This window comes from Mesocricetus auratus, unplaced genomic scaffold, assembly GCF_017639785.1.
Source record: "Mesocricetus auratus isolate SY011 unplaced genomic scaffold, BCM_Maur_2.0 Super-Scaffold_100676, whole genome shotgun sequence".
NCBI lineage: Eukaryota > Metazoa > Chordata > Mammalia > Rodentia > Cricetidae > Mesocricetus > Mesocricetus auratus.
In genome coordinates, this window is record NW_024429266.1 from 176,274,387 (window position 1) to 176,298,470 (window position 24,084).

General features: G+C 41.2%; 1 protein-coding gene across 5 annotated transcripts in view; it reads right to left on the bottom strand.

The window, feature by feature from the left end:
* Tmcc1 (transmembrane and coiled-coil domain family 1) overlaps positions 1-24,084 on the bottom strand; it is a 155,447-nt gene that overhangs the window by 17,066 nt on the left and 114,297 nt on the right. For all 5 annotated transcript variants that reach the window (XM_040737576.1, XM_040737577.1, XM_040737575.1 and 2 more), the window contains one exon: positions 1,979-2,913. In XM_040737576.1, coding sequence (XP_040593510.1) covers positions 1,979-2,913 — 935 coding nt within the window. The remainder of the gene's footprint in view (positions 1-1,978; positions 2,914-24,084) is intronic.

Here is a 24,084-nt window from a genome sequence, read left to right on the forward strand (position 1 = left end):
CATGTCCAAGTTAACCAATTTTTGGTCATATAGTTCACCAATCACCTATTTTTTTCCTATAAAATCAAAGCCTGCAACAAAGTAGAAATAAAAACATGGTTTGAAGTGTAGCTTAATGGTACAGTATTTCTCTAGCAAGTACAAGACCAGAGTTGGGATAGGTTTAAAAACCAGAATTAGTAGACAAGCAGCTCAGTAACAGTATAACATGGATGAGGAAGGAAAAGGAGAAAAATAAACTATGCATACACACACACACACAAAATTAACTATAAATATAAAGGAGATAAGTTAAAAAAAAACAAAAAAACAAAAGGCTAGGAACATTTCTACAAATGTGTAACCAGAGCACTCCTGGCTGGAATGCTACTGTCCTCAGCTATTATTCAGCTAAGTTATTTTGTTAAGGCTACTAGAGGAATTCTCCAAAAATGCGTAAGATGTGAAAAGTTTTGGTATCTAAATAGGTTCTAATTTATGAAAAGAGTGTCACTTCTGTGAAACTGTTCAATGCTAGACAAATGTATTTGCTGTTTGGAGACAAATTTATTTATTTTCATTTTTTAAATGATTCTTTCCAGGGAATTATTAGTACCAAAAAAAGGTGGAGTCACATATTGTGGCTTTTTCAAGATTGTGTTAAGTGAGGCCAAGAAAGCAGTGACAAAGTGAGGCTGCACATCCAGCAGGTGTAGTTTTCTTCACTCTCACTGAAGAAGAGTGCTCATGTGCAGAAGGGGCAGAGGCACAGTCCTAAAGCGGTGAGGAGGAGATGAGGCACCTGCTTGGACTTAACCTAATAGACCCTGGAGGCAGACTTTTCCTTATGTGTTCCACCCCTTCTTTTTTCACACTGGCCTACATCTGACTTGAAGAAAACAACCTCTATATGAATTTAAGCCCTAGAGGAATTTAATAACGGAAAGGTTAATTTTATCTTTTAAATAATGGACAGAGGTTCCCCTGGAGGGTGGGGCTAGGGCTTAGCAGCAGTGATGTTAAAACATCACTTTTACTTTTAAGAGGTGAAATGGAATTACTTTGTTCACACCCAGATGTCTAGTAAAGTACTGGAGATTTCTTCTAGTTAGGATCTGTAACAAGATCAAGGCTTGAAGGCTTTATGTGCAGAGATGCAGCTCTTACAAGATTGTTTCTTGATCTACACGAGGCTGCCAGTCTTTGGCCTTTGGCCCATGAGTTTGGATCTGAGTGAGTACTGTGGGGAGGTTAATATTTCTCTACATGGAAGACAGGACACACATTTGAAGACTGGATAAAGGTGGCCCAACAGAAATCTATGATGCAAAGTGAAAAACCAGAATCAGTATAGCATGTGGGTGGTCATGGGTAAGGTTCCAGGTTCTATTCCTACAGCAAGAATGAATGACCCACTCTGAACTTTGATGCAGATTCTGAATGAAGAACACTGGGCTCTTTGTGTACTTTCTAACTGCACAAGAATGACTTAATGCTATGTCTACTCTCATCCAAATGTCCCCGTTCTTAATGTCACAGACACATTTATCTAGATTTATTTCCAGTCTTTGTACACCTATTTCTCACATAAGTATGTCAAGTCAAATACTTACAGGGGTCACTACATTTTGGCTGGGCTGTATCTTTAGCTATTTACAAAGTTCTCAGGATTAAGATGTTCTGAATCCAACGCAGTACAGTGAAGGCTTCCATGACTATGCGTCATGATCTCAGTGGATTGAAGAAATATCCCAGAAAGCCTGAGCTGCATGTTAAAGTCATAAATTGGACTAGAATACTGAAGAGTTAAGAAATGCTCCATCTGTGTGTGATTTTAGAAGTCATTTAACTGCTATAAAGACAGATGCAGAACTCTTGTGGCTGTTACAGACAGATCTGAACACTGGACACTCTAGAGACAGACATCTTTTAAGTTCACTTCTCCATATTCAAAGAGAAGAGAACAAATAATTTAGGTTTTAAATTTCACATAACTTACCTATACCGCTCTTCCTGTAACGTCTGCATTATTAAGGAGTAGTCCCTCTGATAATGCTCCTTGAGAGTCTCGAAGGATTCCTCCAGTCTGGCCTGGGTTTCCCGGATCTCTTGGATCTCATGCAGCAGTGCATCAAACCCTGAGCTCTGCATGTCTAGGGTGTTTGTTTTGGAGCTTGATGCTCCTACAGCAATACCCCCAGTGGTACTGTTGGCTCCTACTGAGCCTGAAGTGGCACTAGAACAATCTTCCTCACTACCATATTTAGGACTTGACTGAAAGTTCGAAATCACCCCTAAAGCCTTTCCCGAATCATCCACTTGTCCTTCCTCTAATGAGTCCTTCAGGTTAGGGATGTTGTCTGCACTGCCAAATTTGTTCCGAATCAGTGAGGCAATCTCTCTGGGCTTGGAGACCACAGCTCCTGCTGCTGAATGGGTAGCCTGGGAGAAGCTGGAAAATCCACCTTTGACGCTGTCCACCACACCTTCACTAAAGCCAGTCACCTTTGCACCCACATCCTTCAGACCCTGGTGCATGTCCCTGAAGACATCCTTGGGCTGCCGGGGGATCCCGTTCTGTTCCACCTCACGGAGCTTGCGGTGGTAGTGCTCAAGCTTCTTCTGCAGCTGGAGGATGGTCTGCGCAGATTTCTGGTTTTTCTTCTCAAACACCTGTTTGATGCGAGCAGCCTGCTGCTTGTCTGCACTGTTGGCAAGCTTCAAGTATTCAGCAACGTTGTCGTCTCGGGCTGTCTGCGCAATCTTGATCTGTTCTGTGAGCTTTAGGATCTTCTGCTGTAGGTGTGCAATGGCAGCTTTTGTGCGCTGAGGGTCTGGTATTCCATCCACAGACTCTGTGTGGATGCTGCCATCAGTGTTAGAGGCCACGGCACTGGAAGTCTGGGCGAGGCTGCTCACTTCCAAACGCTCGATCTAACATTTTAAAAGCAAGAGGTGGATATTAGAAAGAGTCCAGAATCAATGTGCTAAAATGTGCTGAAAATCTGCCTATGCTCAACTCTTAGCACAGATGACTGACCTGTACATCCCCCAGCCTGTAAAAGCCCTGATGCCCTCTTTGCTAGTCTTTATATAGCATTTCTTTAAGTAACAAAGCTCCCTTTGTGGGTTGAAAGCATGAATTAATTCATATTCTTATGTATATTTCTGTTCAGAAGCAAATCTATGTAAGACAGCATGTCAGCTTTTCTATGTAATCCTATGAAAATCATCTGAGCCACACTCACAGATTGGTCCCCTGAAAATGCTAGCAATAGACATGTTGAAACTGAGATAAAAGCATCTGATTGTTATTACAATGTTTGTTTGTATAAGTCACACCCAGAATAATGAGATCATTTTCTATTCTTAGGACATTTTGCTTCAGTGGGAAGATAGGCAGAGGCTAGACTGGAGAGGTGCTGTTGAATGTTACTGAATTAAGATAACTGTGGTGTACCCAGAAGATAGTGTGAACAGACAGGAGCAGTCAAAGGTAAGTGATTAAACAAACCAGGGATTAAAGCTAAATCTTTTTGAGCCCAAACTTTCTGTTTTATCCAATAAAAGGTTTAGCTTGGGTAAAGAACTACAAAGCTCACACACTATCCTTTCTTTCATATGGGCGAGTGTCACTGAAAGGAATGGAAGAAAGTACAACTGCTTAGACTTGAAAGCTTAATTCCTACATGTCAAAGCAGTTAGCTGAGGCTGGAGGAGGACAGTGTTCCTACACCCTAGGGGTGTACCTTAGTGGTGAAATACTTGCCTAGCACATGTAAGGCCCTGGGTGTGATGCCTAAAAGCAAAATACAACAACAAAACAACAGTATTCTTTCCTTCCTATTTCAATGAAACTGAATGTTGGGGCATGGAATGCAGATTAGTGGAAGAACCCTGCTTCCTTCCCATGCCCAGCACAACAAGAGATGGAATTTGACAGAGACCAGTACAGTGACTTTTACATTACTTTCTCCCTATACTGAATGACCTTTGAGGAGTACAGTGGCTAGAGACTACAGAAGGGAGAGGCAGCCGAAGGCCCAGATGGACAGTGTGAAGAGAGCTTCAGTAATAGCTCCCAAAAGCCTTCACTCTTCAGTGCTCCAAATCTATCTGCACAAGTTGATTTCCTTTCTGATATTTAGTATTTTATAACTAAAGTGCATAATACCATTCTGTTTATCCATGTTCAATAACTAAGTTCAAACTCTACTACAGAATATATGGAACAGAGATATGAATATTCTTCAAGCAAGCTTCCCTACGTTCAGGTTTATGAATCTTTGAGATCAAAACTAATCATACTGGGTAATGGCACATACTGTAGCCAAGGGTGACAACTTGAGTTCTAGTCCTGGGATCCACATGGTAGAAAGAGAGAACTGACCCCATAAAGTTTTTCTGATCGCCCTACAGACTATGGCATGTCTGTATACACCCCCCACACAAATGGATGTAACAGCAACAACACAAAAAAGAAATTGAGCCAGGCGGCGGTGGCACACGCCTTTAATCCCAGCACTTGGGAGACAGAGGCAGGCAGATCTCTGTGAGTTCGAGGCCAGCCTGGTCTACAGAACCAGTTCTAGAACTGGCTCCAAAGCTACAGAGAAACCCTGTTTCAAAAAAAAAAAAAAAAGAAAAAAAAAAGAAAAAAAGAGAAAAAAAAAGAGAAACAAACGAACAAACAAAACGTGAAAATACTGTTAGAGAAGGCTCAACAATTGTTAAGAGCTCTTGCTGTAGACCTGGGTTTCTAGCATTTACATAGTGGCTCACAACCATTTGTTGTTACAATGGCTCTTAGACATGCATAGGGTACACACACACAGGTAAAACACTCATACATATAAAATAAAAATAAATCTAAAAAATTTAAAAATACTGTTTTTAACTTTTTTCTAAACTTTTTTTCTAAAAAGACTAGAATCAAAGTTCAACCATTTAAAAATAAACTATAATAATTTTTAATGTATGTTTATAAATGATCACATCTTGGTTAGAATTCTGTTTCTCTATAAAACAAATAGAGCCAGGCGGTGGTGGCGCACGCCTTTGATCCCAGCACTCGGGAGGCAGAAGCAGGCGGATCTCTGTGAGTTTGAGGCCAGGCTGGACCGATAGCCTCCAAAACAATACAGAGAAACCCTGTCTCGTAAAACCAAAAAAAAAAAAAAAACCAAACAAACAAATAAAACATTCTTTTTGATTCCTGTCCTACACAAAGAGTTCCTACAGAGACATCAACATGCCTGTAAGAGGATGCTGACACTGGAAATTAATGGAATACCCAGTAATACCTCTCAATTTTGAAAGGTGCCCACTTTAAAAGAGGAGAAACTCAGAAATGAAACAGGAACCAAGTCCTAAAGGGGAAGTCTGTGCTCTAACCATGGGCACCTGACTTCAAAAAGTTCCTTTGTTGCACATGAGGCTATACATGAGGTAACACACAGAATTGGACGCCCAACTCATTTCAGACAACTCAGTTCCAAATGTGAAAAAGTTTGCAAAGATAATACTAAAATACTCCCTCTAGGGGGGCTGTATTGATCACTAACCATTAAGCTACATCACCAGCCCAAGACTTTCTCCTTTTCCCTACAGCATTTTAATGGTAGCAGCACAAGCTGACCTCAAACTTAACACTCCTCCTGCCTCAACTTCCTGGGATTGCCCCATAATTTCTTGAAAGGTACAAGCATTAAAGAGCAAGGTGACTGATGCTGGTCCTTCTGGTACCCTGGCGAAGCACAGACTGGGTATATCATTGTAAGGGAGAAGCACTCCAGGGTGTAGTCAGGAGAGTACTTTAAGGATGAAGGAGTCCTGAGTGTGAAAGTGCTGTCGCAGCACCTGGCACCGAGCAGGCTGCTGGCCATTACTGCACTAGCATGTGAGTCGTTCTTATTAAGGATCTCATCTGAATAGAGTCCAGATCATACATACTTGCTTCTAAGACAAATAATCAAGGGCTACATAGAATCCTGAACAAAGGTAAAATTCAACTCAACTCAATTCAAGTGTGAAGGAAGGTCACACTTTGAAAGTTGGCCTTGTGACCTAGCCCGTGGTCAGATAATCTTGCAATCCTCACAAGCTCAAAAAACCATTATTATCAATTTATAGGCAACGACAGAGAAGCACCTCCCCCAGCCAGCGTCAGCAGGCAGGAAGAGGCAGCATATACCACGGCTTGCTAGCTAGTGTCTTTCTCTGCTCCTCAGAGTTGTCATTGCAAACTGACAACTTTGCATCCTTTGCATCAGCTGCAGGTCACACTGCTCTCTGTATTTGTCTCTATTAAGAAAGCTAGACTGAAATTACCAGCTGGCACTAGTTAATTGACCAGAAAACAAAGAAAATCTGAAAAGATTCATGAGGGACAGAGGTCACAGTATCTGACAAAGCATTTAACTGGTTACAGTTTTCATTTTCAAATATATTAAAGATCAGTTTTCTAAATGCATGAATGCACCAGTACAAGTAGGGCAGGCAGGAGGGTCACAAGTTAGAAGCCTGCCTAGGCTAAAGGCAAGACTTTGTGGAGACCCTACGCAGGATAGCCAAGAGATAGACACAGACACACAACACATAAGGGCATGAGACAGAGGGAGGGGGGACACAAAAGCATATAGTAATATTGTAGAACATGACACAAAGTACAAGGGATTGAGTTAACTGTGACCTTTCCAAATTCACTAGCTGTGTCTCAGGGCTGTCCACATGTTCTCTTGGAGCCTAAATTTTTTCATCCATACAATGGGGTCACAGTCTCCCCGCAAGAGTGTTTTGAAAAGATGTTAAATGCATTAAATTGGGAACTGGGAGTATACAGCAAGGGTTAGAGTGCTTACCTGGCCCAAAAGAGGTCCAGGGACTCGATTCCCAAGACCTCCCACCAGGGGAGTGTTAAATTAGATTATGTCCGACATGACTATTGTTTTGGACTAAGTTCCTAAACTGGACCCTAACAAGTTAGGGTTAGCCATCCAGGTTAACAGTGTCACTCCTTTCCTCCCTCACCCTATTATGCAGGCCTGGATGGCCTGGAACTCACAGAGATCCACCTGCCTCTGGTTAACAAGTGCTGGGATTAAAGGTGTGCCTGGTAAATGTCATCATTTTTTAAAGTAAAGGTCCTATCACCAAACCAAACCCAAGTGATAATCTGATCATAATTATATGACAGCCAAATTCTCAAATAGGCCAGTCTCAATTAGCTAAGAAAGTTCCCCGTGCTTCATCCCTTTCATAAAAAAGTATCCTGGGGAGGTGGGACTACTTACTGCACACAGGGCATAAGAGCTCTTGCTGCATAATCATGAAAAACTGAGTTTAGATCCCAGTAACCATGTGAAAAACAGGGCATGGTTGCGTGAATACCTTTAACCCCAGCATTGGTGGGGGCAAAGACAGAAGGATTGCTGGGGTTTGTTGGATGGTCCCAGGTTCAATGAAACACCCTGTCTCAAGGGAATAAGCAGAAATGAAAGGACACTATCACTCCTGCCCCCCCACCTCTGCTTTTGAACCAGCAAATATGTGGTTTAATTTACATAATCATGAAGTAATGATAGCAGGGATTAAGACCGAATATTTGAATTTTAGTGTACTGCCTCCAAAAATAAAATCTGCAGGTTTTTTGTTTTGTTTACTTTTTGTTTGGAGACAGGGTCTCACTTTATCCAAGGCTACCCTGGAACTCACTATGTAGCTCAGGCTGGCAAAAACACATGACAATCTTCTTACTTCAGTCTCATTCAGTGGTGTAAATACAGATATTTGGGCTACCATGCCTGATCAAATTTGCAAATTATAATCCCCAGAGATTCATAATATTGGCCTTAAGAACTACAAAGGAATCTGTCCCATAGTCAGTGAGCAGTGAACTTAAGATGTTCTGGTTGGCCCTGTGGACTTGTGTTTTCTGCCTGTATATCATGGAGCACAAGTGTTGTTGAAAGTTTCTGTTCCACCTGATCCTGCAACTGATTAGCCCCAAATAAACACACAAACACTTATATTAATTTATAAACGGTTTGGCCAATGGCTAGGGCTTCTTACTGGCTAGCGCTCTCTCTTAATTATTAGACCATTTCTATTAATCTAAGTATTTCCACGTGGCTCTTGGCTTACCCGGTAATGCTCCAGCATGTTACTCCTTCAGCCTCTACATGGCGTCTCTCCCTGGCATCTCCTCTCTGCCTTCCTCTCTCCAGCATTCTCCTGGTCTGGTAGCCCTGCTTATCTTCCTGCCTGGCTACTGGCCAATCAGTGATGCAGCTGCTTTTATATAACACAAACTACTTGCTTTGCCAAGGTGAACGTGGTTTAAGTAGTTTCTTTGGTCTGTTGTTGGTGTTATATCTGGGTGAACAGACATTTACTCACATTTCACCAGGAAAAGTCACACAACAGTCACAGAGGTTAGTCTCAAACTTGAAACAATTCTCTTGCTTCTGCCTCACAAATGCTGGGAATGGAGGTATATACTAGGCCCATCACATCAAGTTACTTCATCTTTTTTTTTCCCTCCGAGACAGGGTTTCTCTTTGTAGCCCTGGTTGTCCTGGAACTCGCTTTGTAGATTAGGTTGGCCTCGAACTCAAGAGATTCACCTGTCCCTGAGTGCTGAGATTAAAGAAGTACGCCACCACCACCCAGAAAATTACTTCATCTTAAATGCCAATAATAACTGCACAGGAAAATACTGCACAGATTCTGGAATTATTCTAAATGATGGGAAAAGGAGAAGAGAAAATACAGGGAACAAGACCAGCTAATATGGATGCTGGTCCTATCCTGTCTTGATTAATCATTTCATAAATGGTAAATAATAGCAAGACCTCAATTTTCTCACAAAGTAAAAGGAAATTATGAAAAGGATAAATTCAGGTTTTTGTTTTTAAACTCTTAAAGACATTTTGTATTATTTCTGAACTGTTTCTGTTAAGAATGTGGAACAGTCTCAAACCTGGAGGGGATGGAAGCAGAAGCACATGGTGCTATGACACTGTAGATGTGGGTTATTAACACACACGCATGGATGCAGGCACTGGGAGAGCCTTCCACTGTTCAACTAATTTTATAAATAGTGTTGCTTTCTTTATGTAAAAAAAAAATCACTCAATAAAGGTAGAATCTCTGCTCTCCCAAGAACACATGCTCTAACCATGGTATATCACAACCATCAATTGAGAGGAAGGTCCAGTTAAGCCAACATTTGGCCAAGAGGCTTCCTGAAGGTGCTGGGTGTGGCAATGCAGGCCTGCAACACCAACACTTGGACTGAACATAGAGACTGTCCCAAAAACTAACAAACACAGCAAAACAAGGGAAAGGAAACAGAGAAAGCTTCTTGGAGATGACAATGAAATGAGCCTCAAGTTTTTGACAGAAAGAATAAGGAAAGACCTTTCAGGCTGAAAGCTCAGAAGAATGGCACTGAAATGAACCTTAGAATAACAGAGTAACCTGAGGCTGTAATAGCATGGCACAGAGAAAGGCTATATGGTAGGAGACAAGCTTCAACTCACAGGTCTGAACTACTGTCTTAGACTATATCCCCAGGTCATCACTGAAGGTTTCACAATCACGACCCTATTGGAACTCTCTTCAAAGCCTTCTTCCTGACAGTAATTCATGTTGACAAGTTAAACAAGCCAAGAAGCAAAGTGCACCACAGCCCAGCAGCCCTTCTAACACCATCTGCTTCTCACCACACCCAATCAAACTTCACTCCCAATTTCCATCAGGGTGCATAATGCTCTGTACCCATCCCTACTGCCACCATCTCAGGACAAATTCTCAATGCCTCTCTTCTAGAAAGAAGATCTGCCTGTATTCACTTAGGTTCTCTGTGGAGTTGAGGGGTAGGAAAGGAAAGGAAAAGCCCAAGTCTAAGGAGATGCTTACATTTGCTTAGTAGTCTTCTGGTTTTCAAAATAAAGAGTAAGAGTTTGGGTTGGGGTATACCTAGGTGGTGAGTATTTGCCTGAACATGCATGAAGCTCTAGCGCCCAAACCAATACCCTTAAACATTCCCCCAGACCCTCTAAATACCAAGAATCCGAATGTGGCCTCTGCAGTCTCATGCTATTAGGCTCTGCATCTAGCCCTCCCCATCTCTCCAAGCCTCATCTGTATAATCTCTCACTTTTCACCTTCATCACAAGGGTTTTCTCCACACCCTCAGTTCACTCTGCTCTCCCCCTGCTGTGTGTGTGTGTGTTACTGACTGCCAGTCCTTTCTGTAAGCTCTAGCAAGTGATTTTGCTGACTATTTACCAATAAATGAAATCTTTCTGCCTTTATGAGGCTCATGGTTGAGTGGCAAGTGACAGAAACACAGAAACCAGTAACCCAACTATGTTGACTATGGAAACCACCATGAAGAAAAGAACAGGGTACTTCGAGGAAAGGGGTAACAGAAGGAGGAAACCTTCTTACTTCACATGGAAAGCTCAGAGGCTCCTATAACGGGGCATTCAAACTGAGCTCTCAAAGATAGAAAAGGAAGTCCTTTAACCAGGCAAGAAGTGACAGAAATCACTATTTTTGAAGGTTCCATGTGCCAAGAGAACAGATGGGATTTCATCATGGAGGGATACAAATAGTTTAAGAATGCTGCACTTCAAAAAGAGAAAAGGATTTATCTTTTCACTGCAGTGAAACCCTATGACCACATTAACCAAAAAGGCTTTAGGGAAGAACCCCAGGATGCAGGGTAAACAGGCAACCTCCGTTCCTCAACCTAGAGGAGAATATGGATAGCTGTATTCGAGGCTTACATAACCAGTGAGTCAGCAGAAAGGCAGGTATCAATGGACAGCTACTGTGCCCACTCTAAGCTGCTAGGAAACTTGGCTGTGCCTGCTGTTGAGAGGAGGGGTCCAAGGACAAGATCTGAACTTGGCCAATGAAGCAAGTCACAGACTTCCCAACAACACATGGCCAAGTTAGTAAAGAAAAGGAAACCTTTATCCTTAGAAAATATAACAGGATCCAACTCAGAATGGGCTACAGCCAGGTAATTCTGGCAGGACTTCATGGACCTAATGCTGCAATCTATTCTTTCTTTAAAAAAAATTGAGACAGGGTCTCTCTATTTATTTATTCATGGCTGTCCTGGAATTCTCTATGAAAATCCATTTCTTTAACTTGGAATAAACATCCATTTTAAGATTTCAAAACTAAGATGCTTAAATTTGCTAAAATCAAAACCTATAGCTTAAAGAGAAAAATCATTAGTCTTTTCTCTAATAAGGGCTAGTAGGTATTAACAGTAACAGAAAAAGGCTACATGACAGAATTGGGTCTGGCAAAGAAAAAGGTACAAAAGGCGAACACAAAAGGAAATTCAATTATAATAGAGGGCAAAGAGATGCAGCTCAAACCACTACTGGATACTGAACAGAAGCAACAACGAGCCAGAGACAGAACTCCACCAACACACAGCATGAAAATAGCAGACTACTCATCTTGCCTTCCCCCACATCCACACTCATGTTCTCAGCCTACTACTGTTCCAGGGGCAAACCACCCAGTAACAAGATGAAGGCTTTAATTGTTCTTTCTCCACTGCAGGCTGGAGGAAGAATCCTAGGAAAAAATAAGGTAATTACAACTATCCAAAGACATTTTTTAAAAAAGAAGAAAAAGACTTACTTGTGAATGAGCACCCCAGGATCTAGAAATGCCTAGTTTCTAACCGCTCATGGATATCTGAGAAAAACCTCATGACTACATCTGAAGGTCACAACCTGAGTAAACAGCAAAAATATATTTTCTGGCTCTCTTGCTCATCCTTTTCCACCAAACATGATTCTGCAGAATGGATACTGCTAAGATGCAATTCTATGTACCTGATACAGGAAAAAAACAAACAAACAAACAAACAAAAAAACCCAAGGAAACCCCTCATTATAACACATTTATCTTACCAAAAACCCCGTCAGGCAGTCTGTTGATTTTGCTTGCCACAAAGCCCATCCTTCATTTGTGAACACCAGAGGAAGCTTAGATTGTGAAAACAAATCATAACCTCTCTTGACTATAAGGGCTTTCCATTTGTTCCGGCTTCCAGATTGCAGAGGAGCAGTGGCAGACTCTGTCACTCTTGCACATTGTAAATGAGGGCAGCTACCACTGGGGACACATCCTCCTCCAAAGAGCTGGGAACAGTGAAGCTTCTAGGTGATCCTTGGGCTTCTCACCATCAAAATCAGAGCAGCGACTTGCACACAACAGGCAGGTACAGCTGCACCACATCAACACCCCACATAGGCGATGCTCTGCTGTGTGGTGCCCACATCAGTCTACGCACAGCTCAGTTCTGTCTCCTGCGACCTTCGTCAACTCAGTAGCCTTACATCTGGGCGTCTGGGAGGGCTGTGCTGAATAAACAGAAAGCTTCAGCCTCTCCCTCTCCGTGTGTGTGTGTGTGTGTGTGTGTGTGTGTGTGTGTGTGTGCGCGCGCGCGCGCTGCGCGCCCATGTATTCTCTCTCTCTCCTCTCCCTCTCTCCCTCTCTCCCTCTCTCCCTCTCCCTCTCCCTCTCCCTCTCTCTCTCTCTCTCTCTCTCTCTCTCTCTCTCTCTCTCTCTCTCGATTGGCTAGGGCTGCTAAATGCAAATGAACAGTTTGATTCTGAGAGCAAAGACAGTGTCTGCCTCTCTGCTCCAGTTGTGGGCATCTTTTATAAGACAAAAGCTTCCAACTGGTTGGATTTAAAGCTACAGGACATTATTTTCATATTCACATTTCTTTCCTCATTTAAATTAAGTATGGCTGAGGACAGCTGACAAAGTAAAACAAATTCTCAATAAAATAACACTCTGAGGTAGCATGGTCCAATAATACAAAAGGCAACCTACGCAGATTTCCACTGAGCACCAGGAGACAGTTCCACTTTCCCAATGTTTCTTCTTTGTTTTCTATCCTACGTTTGGAAAACTAGACAACTGAGTAGGAGTGTAGGAGTAAGAACAGTGAGCAACAAAATAGGCAAGCTAGTATGAGACCCTAAAATCTGGCACCACAGATAGGAGAAGCCACTTCTTAGAAAGCACTGCAACTCTGAGATCCAGTAATGGATGCAAAAAACATGCTTAGACACCTATTGCTCCATTATACCACAGAATCAACAAACATCTTTCTGTTGTTTGTCAGGGAGAATATCACTATTCAGGCAGGCTGGACCCAAGATCCCCTTGCTCTGCTTTATCTACAGTCTCACCTCACAGAAATCAAATGAATCATGGATTTCTATGCTGTCCTCTACTGATCACCTCGTTCCCGGAGAAAGGGCTCTGAGCCTGAAGCTTGTCTCCACTTCCTTTTAAAACTAACCTAGCGGGCCAGCAAGCTCCAGAAATTCTGTCTTGGCCCCAAAGCTCCCAGAGCAGTGTTACAAACACTTGTGGCCGTTCCTGACTTTTTATGTGGATGCTAGGATCCTAACTTAGGTCTTCACACTTTTGAAGAAAGCACTCTTACCCATTTAGCCATCTCCTCCAGCTTCACCACTGTGGTGGTTTCTATTCCTTCAGTTTGCTTTATAAATTTGAGTATTTTCTGTTACTCAAAACAGTAGCTCTTGTGATTTCAATTTTTCAGAGTTAACACTTTTCTTTTTTAAGTAATGTTACATATTTGTACACTAAATAAACTTGATGTAACATTTTAAATAGTTACTTAACTAATTGTGCTCAACCTAGTATAAAACCTACTAGGGAATAATTTTCTTTATAGTTATATAGATAAATTCTGGGGGTTATGTTCTTTCTTCCAGGTAGGTAGTATATTGTATATTTTACAATTCTAAAATTTGAAACAAAATTGCTCTCACTGATAGGTATTTCCAATGCTCTTTCCCTTTGGGACATATGTGCAAGATAACATTTCCCATACCCACTAGTAATCTTGTGATCAGTTGTACCAATGGCTTGTGAAAGAAAAGCAGTGAGTATGTCATCTGATCAAAGTATTTCCAAGAAGCTTTTAGTTTATCATTTTACCACTGTGACCACTGCAGCATGTGAGACATAGTGCCTTGGTTGTATGAGCCTCCAGCTCACCTTATGTGTAAGAAATATTCACTATACATTTATAAGTTTTTTTTAAAAGTATACTTGAGAAACTGGCATAAAGCGTGCTTTTAATCTCAAGAGATGGAAGCAGGAAGGTTAAGATTCAAAGTCACCTTAGGCAGTAATGAGATGCCATTTCAAAAAATTTTAAAAAGAGGGGAGGGGCTGGAGATATAGCTTAGCAGGTATGGATGCCTGGTGAGCAACAAGCCCTGGATCATTCTCTAGGACTACAAAAGAAAAGAAACAACAGACAGAAATGGAAAAGGTGTAGCATTCAGGTATGATGGGAGCATGACCAAGACCAGCCTGAGCTACATAGCAAGTCTGAGGTCAGTCTCTGCTGAATGCGATCCAGTATCAGCAACAAAGACAGACACACCAAAAAATTTCCTTTAACAAATTAAAGGAATTTAAAGATATTAATGGATTCAACTGATAGAATGGAGAGCTGAATAGACGAGCTGCCTGGAGAGGATAGGCTTGTGGGCTACTATAGCCTGGCCATGTAACTCCTTGCCTCTCAAAGTAGTGCCATTTTGATTTTGTTGACTTCTTGGTTCTCTCAAAATTCTTTCCTAATGAATTCTGGTTTTATTTCTCGTTTATGCAATTATTAATGAGTCCTCTCTGATGACAGCACTGAAACAGAATTTGGTTTTACTGTCTGACTATATTGCAGTCTCTGGAGAAGACTGACAGATATCTATTTTCTCTGTGGGGCAAGAAATCACAGGCAGTTCAATTTGTTGAGCTTTTCTTCTTGGCCACTTCTTATGTTGAGAGTAGTTCAATAAAACTGTGGCACATACTGTGAATGACAATAGCTCTTCCGGATGGGGACTGGTGAGGTCTCAGGAGTTTGTGTTTACTTTAGGACAGGGCTAAGAAGCTATTAGAAGCTCAGTCACAGGTCTCTATGTATCTGCTTGTAATTCAGAAAGGCATGTTCTTTTACTATGTTAGCATGAAATGCTTTCTATCTTTAAGGGTAAGTTGGAGCATAATATCTCCTCTCTTCTTCCCGCCCCCAGATAGGATCATTTATATCAGAGACTAGCCTCAAACTCCTATACAGTCTCTAAGAGTAACTAAGCAGTAACTTTACTGACTTTCTAAGCTAAATAAACACATAAATATCTCTAAATTCCAATAAAACAAACTCATGGATATTTTATACTTCAAACATGGTGGTAGATAGGTTAAAAAAATTCACCTTATAGTTCAGAAACATTTAAAGAATTGGAATCCATGACAGTCGGTGGTGGCGTACGCCTTTAATCCCAGCAATCGGGAGGCAGAGGCAGGTGGATCTCTGTGAGTTCGAGACCAGCCTGGTCTACCAAGCGAGTTCCAGGACAGCCTCCAAAACAATACAGCCTCCAAAACAATACAGAAAAACCAAAAAAAAAAAAAAAAAAAAAAAAAAAAAAAAAAGAGATTTTGAATCCACAGGCTGGGGGAAGAGTGTGACACACTCAGTGACAGAGTGTGTACTTAGTATAGCCTGGAGTTCAAAACAAAGACCAACACACACACACACACACACACACACTTGCACTTGGGTAAGTATTTAGTACATACATCAAGCCTGAGTTGCTGCATGCATTCTTATTTCACTTGGGCTTGCTTATTCTTTGATATACAGAAAAGCTCATCTGAACTTTCTAAAACTTAGACTTAATCATCAAAAAAGAGAATATTTCTCTTACTATAGTGTTTGTGTCCAATAAAATGAATAATCAGGGGTTTGGGAATGGGGTATACCCTATAAGCCCAGAACTTAAAGGCTGAAACCATTGGGATTGCTGAGTTCAAGGGCAGCCAGGGTTACATAGCAAGACCCTGTCTCAAAACACAAAACAAAACCTAGGCTTGGTAATGCAGTCTTATAATCATAGGATTTGTGAGGCCGAAGCAGTAGGATAATTATGAGGTTCAGGCTAAACTGGTCTATAAAGGGAGTTCTAAGCCAGACAGTGGCACAGTAAGATCTTAACTTAGAAACTCCCAAACAGATACAACCCAAGAAACCTGAATAAATAATAAATAAATAAACCTAACTAAATTTTTATGGTCATGCTAGGCAATATTTCCAAGACCCTATAGTATTTAAAACCATTGTATTTATTTATTTTTGCAGCAATGGGGACTGAACTCAGGTCATTAGGCTTGGTGCCAAGTGCCTTTACCTGTTGAGCCATCATGCTGGTCTGAAAATGGTTCTTAGCTATCCTCTTCACCATTAAAAATTTTTTATAATTGATTCAGGTGCTTGGAACTAAGTGACGGAATTACAAAGTAATAAGTGTCTTTGTTTATGAAGAGAAGAAGAAGAAAAAAGACTGTTTTTTCTCCAAGTACAATGGCAGCTTTTCCAGAATTTGAAAGAAGGAAAATGTGGACAAACAACTGTATTTGCTTTGGAAATACACTGCTGAAAAGACACTGTAGAAACTGTTGCCATGTTTGTAAATTGAAGTTTTGGTGGGTGTGAGTCCTTGGCTTGCTGATCAATATCTTCATCTGCAATAAGAGACATTATTCATTTTTCTGGGTAATTTCCTCAAAAACCAAAGAGACTTTCTGAATTTTTTTATTTTTATTTTATTGTTTTCTGTTTGTTGAGGCAAGAAAGGGACGCACATAGCCCAAGCTGGCCTTAAACTCACTATGTAGTAGAGGATAACCATAAACTCCTGTGTCTACCTTCCAAGGGCCAGAATTATAGATGTACAGCAATACTCCCAGCTACCTTTCTGGCTTTGTTATGATCTGATTGATTAAAATACTGAGTAATACTATAGTACCGAAGGGCAACCATAATTCACTATAACTAGACATTTCATAAAGAAACAGTAGCAAGGACTTTGAAGGTGCCAACAAAACAGATGACCAATGATTAAGAAGTTAGAACTAGCAATTACTTTAATTTGATCATTACAGATCACCCAAATAGATCTGATTATAATAGGTAAAGAGGTTTATAGTTCACTCAGGGGCACAGGCATGGTTCTGAATTTGAACTCCAGCACCACAAGGAAACAAAAACCAAGAGCTGGAGCGATGGCTCAGACATTAAGAGCACTGGCTGCTCTTCCAGACGTCCTGAGTTCAATTCCCAGCAACCACATGGTGGATCCTAGTCATCTATAATGAAATCTGGTGCCCTCTTCCAGTGTGCAGACATACATGTGAGCAGAACTGTATTCATAATAAACAAATATCTTAAAAAACAAAACAAACAAACAAATAAAACAACCTAAAACACAAAGGAAAACATCAGGTCCTAGAGAAAAAGGTTGTTATTTTTTGGGGGGGGGGAAGGCACTAAGGATTTAGCAGGACATTCCTTTATGAATTTTGCATTATATCCTATTACCACATTGATTAAATAACCAGGTACTATTTCTTTCTTTGTGCTTGGTTTTTCAAGACAGGGTCTTGGAACTTGCTCTGTAGATCAGGCAGTCTTTGATCCACCTGCCTTTGACACCGTGCTGAGATTAAAGATGTGGGCCACCACACCTGGCTTCAGGTATTGTTTGTGTCTCGATCAGGGCCCACACTGACTTTGTTAACTTTTTGTTTTTGTGAGGCATGATCTTATTATGTAGCTCAGGCTAGCCTCCAATTCATGATCTTCCTGCCCCAATCCTGCAGTGGGATTACAGGCCTGTACCAGGGTGTGGTGGTCCATGCCTTTAATCCCAGCACTCAGGAAGCAAAGGCAGGTGGTTTCTGTGAGTTCAAGGCCAACCTGGTCTACAGAGTGAGTTCCAGGACATCCAGGGCTATGTAGAGACCCTATTTCAACAACAATGGGATACGGGGGTAATGGGATGGCTCAGGGGAGGCACTCACTGACCTGAATCTGATGCCTAGAGTCCATACATGCACCCACACATATATGTATGTGGAACATGCAAGCACACATACAAATAAACAAATGTGAAAAGTTCAGTATTTAATAGGCATTTGAGACTACCTACTAAGGCTTTGCCTATCTCAAAAGAACCACACATTATAATGTCATTCACTACTATCTGGTCCGTTTTCTGTTTCTATAACAAAATTCCAGAAACCATGTGACTGACAGGGATAAAATTCATTTAGCTCACAGTTTTGGAAGCTGGAAACAGAAGTGGATAGAACTGTCACCTGGGTCAGGACTTTCCTGCTGTGCACTAACAAAGCACAGGGTATTTCATGGTGAGATGGGGCAAGAATGCTAGTGCTGCTCTCTTCATGAAGCTGCTTAGGTAGGTCACTGTGGAAGCCCCACTCAAATTTTATCTAATCTTAATTATTTCTCGATGGCCCCTACTCTAAAACCATTACCATTTGATGTGGGAAATCATGTTTTGTCCTAAGAACTTTTAGGGGGTACATTCTAATCCATGGAAATCACCTTAAGGGCAAAGGGTGCTGCAGGGAGCAGCAAACATCATAAATCCTGCATGGTGACACAAGGCCTTACACGAGGAAGTGCTGGGAAACTCCCAAGCAATCCCTTTAAGCAAATGAAGTGGTGTATGGAAATTTATTTTGTAAGATGAAGAGCCCCAGAGGGCTGGAGATGTGGCTCAGAGGTTAAGAGCACTGGCTGCTCTTCAGAGGTCCTGAGTTAAATTCCTGGCAACCTCATGGTGGCTCACAACCATCTGTAATGAGATCTGGTGCCCTCTTCTAGCGTGCAGGTATAACATATATGTAGGCAGACCACTGTATACATAATAATAATTAAAAAAAGACAAAGAGTACAATATTCTCAGAGTTTCAAAGAAATGCTTTCTGAATATTAAGACAATTATCAGACTGAAGATAAAGAGCTATAACAAGAATGAAGAAGTAGGGGTGAAAACTAGATATCAGCTGACAACTTACTTACCAAAAGGAAATCTTTCTCAACCTCTTCGATTGTATTACAAACAAAGGAACAAATAATCAGTCTTTCCTCTAATTAAGCAAGGTAGTATCTTTAGTCAAGGAATTATGAAGAGGTTGTCCAGAAGAGGAAGTGTCCTGAAGCAAACCTTCAGAGATCTTTCATACTGACACGTATCCAAATTACTTATAGTTACACCATAGGACTGTTAAATGCTGAGCTGAAACCCAGATCTCTGATCTGCCCCACAACAATCCTCCTAGAAATGAGTTTAACCTGCAATAATTTAAGTTTAGAAAGTCTGATTCACACCTTAGTAATTATGGTTTCCTTTATAAAGCATTTGTTCATATACTTCTGTTTTTAAATAATTAAGTGCTAAGGAACCTGAAAACTTATTTCTCAAAGCATTAATAGTCTTTAGAAAATATTATTGTTTGCTTTTTTCATTTTTTTGAGATAAGAGTACACAGCCCTGCCTGGCCTCAAACTCAAGAGATATGCCTGCCTCTGCCTCCCAAGTGTTGGGATAAAAGGCCTGTACTAACTACTATGTCAAGCTCTTAATTTTAACACTTATTTTAAAAAGTCCTGAATTTAGGCAGATGTGGTGATGCAAAATGGTGAGAGATGATGAAGTGGAGACCAGCCCCTCCCTCCCTCCCTCCCTCCCTCCCTCCCTCCCTCCCTCCCTCCCTCCCTCCCTCTCCCTCTCTCCCTCCCTCCCCCTCTCTCTCTCACTCACACACACACACACACACACACACACACACACACACACACACACACACACACACACACACACACACACCAGCAGCAAAACAGGAACAAAGTATACTGAAGGTGAGCATTGCTCTGGCTTTCTTTCACACCTGGCATTAAAAAAAAAAAAGTAATGGAGGGGTTGGAGAGATGACTCAGTGGTTAAGAGCACTGGTGGTTCTTCTAGAGGACCCAGCAGTCATAAGATGGTTCACAACCATCTATAAATCCAGTTCCAGGGGATCTGATGCTCTCTTCTGGCCTTCCGGGTACCAGGTACAAATGTGGTACTGTTGCATGAAAAAACCAACAACAAACAAACAAACCCAGAGACAGATATTGGGGTTTAAGCTGCAAGCTGAAGATCCAAAAAGCAAAGTAGCAGGCCACTAGCTCTTTCACTATCTCAGGCTGAAAGGGCTGATCCTGCTGCCTCTCCTTAGCGTGGCTGGAAAAATCCTGAGACTGAATGTCTTCCTATTCTCAATGTGGCAGGGGGAATGAATGTTGAATACTGACTACCGAAGACCCTGCTTCTATCTTTTATACCCATCTAGTGCTGGGATTAAAGACGTGAGCTCTGCTACTCTTTTAGACTGATTCAATCCTGTGTAGCCATAGGTGGCCTTGAATTCAGAGAGATCCATCTACCTCTTAATCCTGAGTGTGTACTACCACCTTTAAATGATACACATACACACAGGCAAGACTAGACTAAATAATCTACTTTTAGATTGTATACTTTGTTCCTTTTTTGTGTTCCTGTTTTGATGCTGCTGTGTGTGTGTGTGTGTGTGTGTGTGTGTGTGTGTGTGTGTGTGTGTAAGAGAGAGAAAGAGAGAGGGAGGAAGAGAGAGAGAGAGAGAGAGAGAGAGAGAGAGAGAGAGAGAGAGAGAGAGAGAGGGAGGGAGGGAGGGAGGGAGGGAGGGAGGGAGGGAGGGGAGTGGGAGGGAGGGAGGGAGGGAGGGAGGGAGAAAGAGGGAAAGAGAGAGTGCTTAGGCTTTTTACCTATTTTGCGAAGTTTGAAGGCAGCTATTCCTCAATTTTAAACTTGAGGAGCTAGAAGTTAATGTGAGGGTAGAATACTTTAAAGACTAAGGACTACTTAGAGTTCAAGCTAAATCTAAGACCCACATTAGAAGTCCATGTGCTGCTGATAACTACATTTTGTTTTCTCTTGTGACTAATCCTAAGCAGTCAAGTCAATGACAATAAACTCTCAGGCTGGTTATATAAACACAGAATTCTACTTGGAGGTCAGGCCTTTGCAGAGGCACCAACTACATATACCTATGTTAGCAATTACTGATCAGGAAGATACTGAATCAAAGGTCAAATGCTTTCTGTGACAAGATGGTGAGGCCCAGGGTATGTTCATTCAATCTAAGTCTTTCATGTGTCTAGACTTCCAAGAAGTCTGTGTCCTCAGCCATCCCGGTTTCTCTCAACATAGTTGTAGAGTCATGTGCTAGTTAATTACATCCAGTTCTTTGTGAGATGATCAAGCCTCAAATGCTGGGTGACCCACACATGTGGAGGCCAGAGGCCAACTTGCAAAACTTGGTTCTCTCCTTCCAATTTGTGGGTCCTGGGGATCAAATTTCTCAGGTCAATCAGACAGGATTATCAAGTGCCTGCTGAACCATCTTATCAGCCCTAGGAAACTGTTTTCTTTCTTTCTTTCTTTTTTCCGAGACAGGGTTTCTCTGTATTGTTTTGGAGGCTGTCCTGGAACTTGCTCTGTAGACCAGGCTGGCCTCGAACTCACAAAAACCCGCCTGCCTCTGCCTCCCGAGTGCTGGGATTAAAGGCGTGCGCCACCAACGCCGGCTAGGAAACTGTTTTCTAAATCTAACTGAATATAAACAGAGAATGCATGTAGTTTGTGGCTTAAATATCTACTTCTGAGAGTCATAGGAAAATGTATTTCTTTTAAAATTTATTTATTTATTTTGTGTGTTGTCAGAAGACAACCTTAGAACTTCCTTCAGAAGTCAGTTTTTTCCTTCTACCATGTGGGTCCTGGGAAGTAGTACTTAGGACATGAGGCTTCATGGCAACTACCTTTAACCACTAAGCCATCTTACTTTATTTTGTGTGTGTGTGTGTGTGTGTGTGGGTGGGGTGGGTGCTTACATATTAGGCTTAGCAACAAGTGGTCTTTCATGAGATATATCTTGCTGACCCTCATAATACTTTATTTTAAAAGCCAATTTATACAAATCTGTCCATGTGTATGTATATACATGTACTCATTTGAGTACCCTAAACTGCAAGATCCTTAGGAGTTTGCTAGAGAAAGAGCCTTATTTCACAAGAAGAAATAAAAGTGGGAACACACTTACTGAACTACCGTTCCTATGTAGTTACAGCAGGGTTGGCTTCACAAGCTAGGCCTCCTGAGCCTCACCTTCTTACTACGTTACTCTTTATCAGAGACAACTGAGACTAAGAAGCAGTGCAGCCCAGAGCCCTGGCCTCCAAATGGAAATGCTTTTTCTGTTCAGTTTGAACCATAACCACATGGTCAGTGAGATGTCTGTCATATTCTAATCCTGTTTTCACACCTCACAGTGGTTGAACATGGCTCTTTGGATTTGGTTCCTACAAATGCCAAAAAACTGTTCTCAGCTGTGTAAGTTCTACATACTCTTTCCTTCATTTAGTTCCAAAACTCAAAGGTAATCTGGAATGTAATTAATTCAATGGGGAATAACAACAAAACAAGTAACACAAGCAATATACCACTGTTTCCCCAAGGGACAATCATAAGATAAGCAGGTATTGGACAGCTTCACTAAAAACCATCCCTGGGGGCTGGAGAAATGGTTCAACTCTGGTAGACAATTGTGAAAACTGGCTGCTCTTGCAGAGGACCAGGTGATGTAACGCCTTCTTCTGGTTTAGGAAAAAAGTGATAAAAGCTCTGTCCTTTTTTGTTTCTCCAATCTTCATTCATTTATTGACTCATCTATTCATCTACTAATTTATATTGGTTTATTCTTGTTTGAGGCAGGGATCATTGGTTGGTTCGTTCATTCATTCATTCATTTATTCATTCTTTATGGTTGTTCAAGACAGGGTTTCTCTGTGTAGTCCTGGCTGTCCTGGAACTCACTCTGTAAAGGCTAGGTCTTGAACTCACAGATATCCGGAAGGTGACCTCTAGTTTCCACATCCAGAGGTTTGAATATGAGAGAAATGTTAAATGTTATTGTTTCATAAAAACCCTCAAACAAAACAAAACCCCGAACTAATTAAGCAACAGCCTGATGTGTATGAAACTTAGGTTTAAAGTACACTGTATTTTAAACTTTAAAGTATACTTAGTACAGCATATGTATGTGGCTGAGCTTGTTCTAAGCTGCTATGGTAAAATCTTGAGCATTTGTAGAAGAAGCTCACATTAACACTGTCAAGAAATTGTCTAGAATGCCTGTGGCCTTAACATAAATATATAAAGTTGTGGCTACTTCAGGGTTACTGAGAAGGGAAAAAAGGCAAAAGTCTTTAGAATGGAGCAACCTCTGGAGACACTAAAAAAAATCTTAAACATTGAAAATGAAGATGCAGAAGCAAGTACCTCATTGCTGAATATTTAAATCACTGGTTCACTAAGAACATTTTAGTTGACCCGAGTGGATTATCAGTTTGAGTAAGAGACATGGATAATGAAGTAAGGATATTGTTTAATCCAAGAAACTCATTTAGGCACACTGTGCTTAAAAAATTATTATTTTTTGTATGTGTATGGAGGGGGTACTGAGGATTGAAGCTAGTATCTACAACTGAGATATACCCTGTTGGGTCACCCTAGCTCTAGAAAAGATTTCCACTATGAGTTAATGCAAGTACTAGGTAAAGGCAACTGAAATATTTCAGTTCTATTTTAAGTTTCTGCCCCATCTCTTGGGGCTCTTCTATGAAAACCACCCCACTCAGTCTGTGTTACCATTCCTTTTTTCCCCTCACAGATTTTTAATTTTTAATGACGTGTGTTTCTAAATGTGGTGTAGGTTTCCATGGCAGCTAGGTGTCAGATCCCCTAGATCTGGAGTTATAGGCAGTTGAGTCACTTGATGTGGGTGCTGGGAACCAAACTTGGGTCCTCTGCAAGAGTACTATGCACTTTTACCTACTGTGCCATCTCTTCAGCCCTTGTCCTAGCATGCTTAATAAAACATTGATAAACAAACTGACCTTTTATAACTTAGAACAAACACAAGATGTGCCAAGGTTTCAGAATTCAAGATTCAGAACAAACAGAAAAGGGGGTACAGATCAGAAGCACAAATCTGCTAATAAAGTTGGCATTTAAAATATCAAACTGCAGAGTGAAAAACGTGTTTAGACCTTATGTC